The sequence below is a fragment of the Microcaecilia unicolor genome, chromosome 13 (assembly GCF_901765095.1).
Source record: "Microcaecilia unicolor chromosome 13, aMicUni1.1, whole genome shotgun sequence".
Lineage (NCBI taxonomy): Eukaryota > Metazoa > Chordata > Amphibia > Gymnophiona > Siphonopidae > Microcaecilia > Microcaecilia unicolor.
Genome location: NC_044043.1, coordinates 41869183 through 41877016, shown reverse-complemented (window position 1 = coordinate 41877016; position 7834 = coordinate 41869183). Strand labels below are relative to the sequence as shown.

Here is a 7834-nt window from a genome sequence, read left to right as displayed (position 1 = left end):
GTGTTCCTATTCTTCCCCATGTCTAGCATCTTCCCTTTTGTGTCCATATACCATCCTCATGCAGCATCTCCCCTTTGTGTTCCTGTTCCTATGCTTCTCTCCATGCCCATCATCTCCCCTCAGTTTCTGTATACCTCCCTGTGTCCAATTTCTCCCCTCTCTTCTTCCCTCACACCAATGTGTCTCTTTCCTTTCCCTCCCTCTAGTCCCCCTCATGGGACTCCAGCACCTCTCTCCCTTCCCTTTGGCTCCAGCCCTCCCCCATGGGGCTCCAGCACCCTCTCCCTTCCCTTCAGCTCCAACCCCCACCTCTCTCCATTCCTCGATTCTAGTTACCCTCCATGGGACTCCAGCATCTCTCCCTCTTCCCTTTGGCTCTAGCATATCTCTCCCTTCTCTTCGGCTTCAGCACCCCCCCCCCCCCATGGGGCTCCAGTACCTCTCTCTCTTCCCTTTGGCTCCAGTCCCCCACATGGGGCTTCAGCACCTGTCCCTTCCTTTAGCTCCAGTACTCTCCTCCTGTGGATCCACCGCCTCTGTCCCCTTCAGCTCCAGTCCCCTCCCTCCTGCAGAACCAGCACCGCAGATCTGGCATTAGCATTTTGTTTTCCTCCCCCTACCCCACCATGTCTACCTTGCACTTGCAGCCACGAGGAACTCCATAGACCTGCCCTGGGGCCTTCCCTCTGCCAGCTCCTGCCTTCTGATGTAATTTCCTGGTCCCAGTCTCTGGTTTCTACTTGCCTCGTCTTAACTCTGTTGCCAAGATTTCCTGCCAATTTGTCATTTTTCTCATCTCTTTTTCCTTGCAGCTTTAATCAAATATATTTTCTGCCTCTGTCCAAGTTTAATTCTCTCTTACTATCCAATCTTCACTTTTGACTGTCTGCCTACAGTTTGCCCTACCTACTTCCATCCAGCATTTTCCCCCTATCCAATCCATTTCCATCCAGTATTTGCCCTCTCTCTCCTCCAAACTTCCAGCCAGCGTCTCCCCTCTTTCTTTTTCCATCCAGCATCCTTCTACCCACTTTTCCATCCAGTGTCCCAGCGTCTGCCTGCTACTGCTCATTTCTCCCCCCCTTCCATTCAGCATCTCCTGTCTTTACCCCACAGTTGCTGCAGCTTCCCCCGACGAGCAGCAGCAGAGCCAAAGCAAAGAGAAGCAGGTCGGGGCCGCAGTGCTCGGGCATGCACTGTGGGACCTACTGGTCCCCTGACCAGAACAGGAGGATCATCAGAAGGAAGAGCCCACAGTGTGCGCCTGAGCTCTACGGTCACACACCTGCTACTCCTCCTCCCCCCCCCCCCCTCGCTGTTGCTTATTGGGCAAGGGTGCCTATCCTGTCTGGTGAAAAACAAAAAAAGTGCCGGTACACTTGTACTAGCACAAAAAAAGCCCTGCCATACAGTATTATTCCAAGTCTAAAGGCCTTATATTGTATTTTATTTTGCTAAGAACTGCCAAGTGAGCAAAAACTAGAGTTAAAAATACCACCTTACCATGAATCTTTTCACCTTGTCTACTTTTGCAACTCAAAGCAGCAGAAGTTAATTCTGAATTATCCACTTTTAAGGAATTATATATATATATATATATATATATATATATATAAAATTGCCTTGTACAAAAGGTCTATATAATTTGTTTGCTCTGTTTGGCACACTTCATGTTTCTCACATCAAGAAGAGATACATTATTTCTTTAAATTATAAGAATTTCAGACCATAAGTATTATAATTAAGCTCTAAACACTAAGGGCTGGATACTATAAGTGGCAATTAAAAAAAAAAAAAAAAAATGGGCACTACTGTAATGGGCATGGGCCCTTTATAGAGTAGTGCTTAGGCGCAGATCTTGCACCTAACTTTGGGCACCAGATTTTCACCTGCTGAAAATGCTGGTGCCAAGTTAGGCACACTTACCAAGTTTTCAGAACGACCCTGACACACCCATAATCCTCTTTTCAGATATGCACTATGGGAGTCCTGACGCACATGACCATAATCTCCTTTTGAGATAAGCACTATGGGAGTTAGGTGCACTGCCTTATATAATCACTTGCAGCCAGATCAAAGGCAAATACAGAGTATCAATTATCAATAACTGGTTGTTAGAACCCAATTATTGATGCCATTGAGCTAATTAAGGGGCCCTTTCACAAAACTGCGGTAAGCCCAATGCAGGTTTACTGCTTGCTAAAAGAGAAGTACCGCCGGGCTACCGCGGCAGCCCAGCAGTAGTTCCCACCCCCAGCATGCACCATTTCTGGTACTACAGCACCAGTGTGTACCCGGCGGAAATCAGGCAGTGCCGCGCTCTGCTTGGTTACCGCTGGGGTAGCATGGGAGTCCTTACCGCCACCTCAATGGGTGGGCATCAGTGCTCCCACCTGATATGGGTGTGTGGCAAGTGCTTTACTTGCTGTACATCAATTCCTTAAAAATTTTTTTTTTTTTTTTTTAACAAACCCTGTCTTTTACTCGCTATGGTAAAAGGGGGCCTTGGTGCGTGTCAAAAACATGTGCCAAAGCCAGCGCAGGCACCCTTTTGCCACAACTTTGTAAAAGGATCCTTAAATAATTTGCATGTGGATCTCAGGCGCGCACATAAATTTGGGTGTCACATATAGAATTTGGGTGTATATCTTTAGGTGTAGTAAAGGATCTTGTGTGACAGATGTTATATAGAGGACAGATTGATGAATTCAATCTATAAGGGATACTTGTGATGAATATAATTTAAGAATTAACTATCTATTCAGATGATTTCAAAAATCAGTACAGCAGGTGCAGGACCTCCTATAAAAATATAGCGTGGCATGCAGAAACTGTTATGTGGGACTGTTATGTGGGATTTAAATGTGTCACAAAATATTTTTTTTCTTTATATGTAGAGGAGTGTGGTAGCCGTGTTAGTCCACTCTTAAGGTTATCAATAGAAATCAAACAAAATAAAACATGGAAAAGAAAATAAGATGATACCTTTTTTATTGGACATAACTTAATACATTTCTTGATTAGCTTTCAAAGGTTGCCCTTCTTCATCAGATCGGAAATAAGCAAATGTGCTAGCTGACAGTGTATATAAGTGAAAACATTCAAGCATTACTATAACAGTCTGACAGGGTGGGAGGATGGGGGTGGGTCGGAGGTATGCATGGGGATATCAAAGCATATCATTGATATTCTAACAGAATGGGTGTGGATAATTGAGGGGTGGGGTGATCAACAGAGAAATACAGCTTTATGGTTTATAATGGGCTAGGAACCCCAGATCCTTGTTAAGTCCATTCTGTTGGGTGTTAAAATATTCAATCATTCTGACTTCAAAGGTCTTACGTTCTTGTATGGTTTTAAAGTTACCTTTCAGGATTCTCACTGTGAAGTCACTGGTACAGTGTCCTGGTCCTGTAAAATGTTGACCAACAGGCGTGGGAACCCTACTGGCACCAGTATTGTTCATGTGATGTCTATGTAAATTGAATCTTGTCTTAAGCATCTGGCCTGTTTCTCCAATATAGCATCCTTCGTTACATTTTTTTACACTGAATAATATATACCACATTGGAAGATGAGCAAGTGAAAGATCCCTTTATGTTGAATATCTTTCCTTTGTGGGTAACTGTGGGGTCCTGTGAAATATTTTGGCATAGTTTGTAACTGGATAAATTACAGGGAAGTGTGCCCTTCTGTTCCTTTTCAGTCTGTGATGGAAGTTTACTTCTGATTAGCTTGTGTTTTAAGTTGGGTGGTTGTCGGAAGGCCAGTACTGGTGGGGATGGGAATCTCTCTTTCAGTAATTCATCCTCCTGGAGTATAGGTTGTAGATCTCTTATGATTTTCCTCAGTTTTTCCAGCTCTGGATTGTATGTCACTACAAGGGGCATTCTGTCTGTGGATTTTTTCTCCTTGTACTGTAGCAGATTCTCCCTGGGTGTTTTGAGGGAGGAGGCAATATTCTTGGAGATTATTTTGGGGTTGTAGCCTGTTTGAAGGGTGCACTCAGGCTTTTAAGGTGTCTGTCTCTGTCCCCTGGGTCAGAGCAGATACGGTGGTATCTTGTGGCTTGGCTGTAAATGATGGATCTTTTTGTATGTGAAGGATGGAAGCTGGAGTTGTGGAGGTAGCTGCATCTGTCTGTGGGTTTCTTGTATATAGATGTTTGTATACAGCCATCACTGATTGAGACCGTGGTGTCCAAAAAATTGATTTTTTCTGGGGAGTAGTCAATTTTGAATCTGATTGTAGGATGGTATGTATTGAAGGCAGAATAAAATTGTTTCAGAGTTTCTTCACCCTCCGTCCAAATCATAAAAATGTCATCGATGTACCGGTAGTATTTTAGAGGTTTGGTCTGGTGTGTATTCAGAAATGTCTCTTCCAGCTCAGCCATAAAAAGGTTGGCATATTGGGGTGCTGTCCTGGTGCCCATCGCAGTGCCCATTATTTGCAGATAGATATCATTGTTAAAGCGGAAGTAGTTGTGATTTAAAATGAATTTGATTAATTTTGTAATAGTTTCTGGTGAGTATTGATGGTCCAGTGTGGATTTTTTTTTAGGAGTCTTCCACATGCAGCTATGCCATCCGCATGTGGAATGTTGCTGTATAGTGATTCTACATCCATCGTGACCAGAAGGGTGTTAGGTGGTAGTTGCTTTCACTTATATACACTGTCAGCTAGCACATTTGCTTATTTCCGATCTGACGAAGAAGGGCAACCTTCGAAAGCTAATCAAGAAATGTATTAAGTTATGTCCAATAAAAAAGGTATCATCTTATTTTCTTTTCCATGTTTTATTATGTTTGATTTCTATTGCTTTTCTTTATATGGAATCTGCTGGTCAAAATGTTATAAACTGCCACCAATGATCAATCCATCCATGATTATTTTAACTAGAAACCAAAATTAAGGGACTTTTAATGGAGACGTTCTGATGAAAATACATGACAATGCTTTATTTTTTTCACACACAAATTTAATCCTCCTGCTTTAGCTGTGATGGTAATATATTCACATCTCAAATGGGGTTAGGTGGCAGGCTGTCAAACATCTCCCCTCTCTACCCACCCTGCCCCATGTATTGTGATGGTTCTCAATTTCAGTCAAAAAAGCCAAGAGGAGACTATCCTCTGCTCACAACGGAGATGTTATATTCATGCAAGTTAACCCTGAGCTGGCCAGCTAAGGCTTCAGTGGTGTTTAATGACAGTTTAATTGGAGATGCTAAAAAACCTCATAAGGAACACAGATTTAATATAAGACTGCAAGAGAGCACAATGACTTCACTACATTTACTATGTTGCACATCTTCCCAGTCATTATTTTCTCTTGTATGTAGGTTATAAGAACTAGGAACATATGCCTCCTTTTACGGCTATGAATCCCATTCGCTAAAAAAAACGTGGTGACTCCTGGAAACTGAACATACACTCACTGTGAAATCAGTGCCTCCAAATTGACCTCACTCTGGTCTATGCAAAAGCATCCCTTACATTTAAGGTTTAATTGTTCATGTATAGCATAACAACTATGTAAATGCTTCCACAATTGTATTTTATTACCATCAAGTTTCTTAACATGGCCAGTACAATTCATTCTCTAGATCTACAGCCAATTACACTACAGGCACATTTCAGATTAGTATCCCAATTTTTGTATGCACATAATTATGTGCAAAAAAAATCACTGTAGCACAGAACACTAACTTTAAGCACCCAAATCATCTGCCATTATCCTCATCTAGCTTCAAATGTTACCTGTACTAGTTTATTGCTTATAAACCCAAACCAATTTCACAGTCTGCTTTGCCCCAAACAGGAAGCTAAGAAGAACTGCATTAACAAAACACTTTTTCAAAGTCCCAGGGACATGTATACAATGGTAATCCACTATATATTAAATTACCTGAACGCTTTAAAAATCTGATACCAAAATGTAAAAAGAGCAAAACCAATTTTTTTTTAATTTAATCAAAAACACCACTGAAATATTAATTATTTTGTTATTTTTTTCTTTTTTACAATCTGTACAGAAAAGTAGCAAAGAATTTTTGGATCACAATTCATACCATACCACAAATTTAAATGGGGAGGAAATTCTTGCAACTCTATACAGCAAAGCACCAAACCTGTGATGTAGTCTGCAGTTTAGCAATCAGCTAACTTCAAACCACTTCTACATAAAGATGGACACTTGGTGTGAACAATATTGACTTTCCCTTTGGAATTCCTCCATTGTTTCCTTACACAAAATATTACAGTGATTATTTGTTATATTTACACACAGTCTTGCATGAATATAAAATAATCAAATTACAAATAGGCTTTGCATCTAAGGCTTCTGCCAATAGATATATGTTACAGTAAAGTGGTTATTCCTTCGGAATTCAGCGCCTTCAGACTTGAAATTTACTCTTCATAGGCGGAAGAAGTAAAAAATGGACAACTCTGTCACAGTGCCATAATAGCAATGTACTCAACTTTCTATGTGCATAAAAGAACAAGCAAAGTGCTGTTTGTACACATCAATATTACAAATGCAAGCTTTTACAGAAACCAGTTGCATGTATTTATATTCTAATCAGCTCTTCCTATATTGGTTTGCTACCTCAGGTCAATTCAAGCAAAAAGAATAACCACTGAGCATTTTAAATACAAGTAAAGAATTTTAGGTGTTTTGATGCAATATGTTCATTTGTCAGAAATCCACTTTTCCATTCCTTTAGACCCTGGGGATCAAACAATTATATTTTTAAAGCTATATCTTATGGCTTTTTAAAAACATATTCCCAGCGTTTGATAGGGATGAGGTATGTACTAAAATGGATGCAGATGTGGCAGATATAGGACAGTGCCTTTCAGTGGACACAAATGTTTTTCAGATACACTTAAAAAAAAAATCCACTTTCCACTCGTGCCAAGCCTAATTTTTACCAGAGTGCAATAGAGATTCAGTTTTAGAAAATGGCTGCCTGGAACAGAAAGTGACTAGTAGCTGTCTATCCACTGAGCAAACCCTCGTTCCACCAGAGCTCGGTTTATTGACACCACCTGGAAAAGAAATATTTGCACATGAAATCAACATTGTAGCTAAACCAATTTTAACATCTAAAAACAAGGCTTTTTCCCTGTGAGTCTTCAAAGGTACCAACTACAAAAGTTCTTAATTAGTACAATATAAATGCTACACACCTCGAATTTTCCTGTCCAATTGACAGAGGCATGTGTCAAGGCAGGTACCTTCTGAATATCCTGCAATGTCAGTTGTGACGTAAAGCTCAGCTGTACCTATGTTCTAGTGCTGAAGAACAATCATTGCTAAGAGATATGTTTCCACTAATCACATATGCTTGATCATAAAAATGTTAACAGAAATGTGATCATATAACTGAAGCTCCCACTTTTACACTTGACTTAAGCAGTGGGACATTAGGTGGTCTTTACTATTGCACCATTACAGTACAGAATTACTGGCTACTATTGCTTAAGAAATAGAATTTGATTAACTAATCATTGTCAATTACGTTCACTGAGAATCAAGTTTTCTTTATCTGTAAAAGGTTTTTTTTTATTGAAAGTGTAAACAAACATAATATATACTGTGATGCTGCTTAAAGCAAGCAGCATAAGACAAAATGATGTATAAACAACACTTGTTAAACTAGTGAATACAGAACACTCAGCTGAAAACCAACATCCTTTGTTTTATTAGTATATTCATGTGTTTGGTTTGAATTACCAGATTTGATTGAAATTATATCCATCAACCCCCTCCCCCAAACCATTTATATCAATAACAGAACACCTCCCTTAAGCATTAACACCCATCA

At 40.3% G+C, this 7834-nt stretch overlaps 1 protein-coding gene across 4 annotated transcripts in view; it reads right to left on the bottom strand.

The window, feature by feature from the left end:
• Window positions 1-4778: 4778 nt before the first annotated feature.
• The window catches only part of AKAP1 (A-kinase anchoring protein 1), a 163383-nt gene continuing 160327 nt past the window's right edge, over window positions 4779-7834 (bottom strand). For all 4 annotated transcript variants that reach the window (XM_030222232.1, XM_030222231.1, XM_030222234.1 and 1 more), the window contains one exon: window positions 4779-7055. In XM_030222232.1, coding sequence (XP_030078092.1) covers window positions 6993-7055 — 63 coding nt within the window. In that variant the 3' untranslated portion in view covers window positions 4779-6992. The remainder of the gene's footprint in view (window positions 7056-7834) is intronic.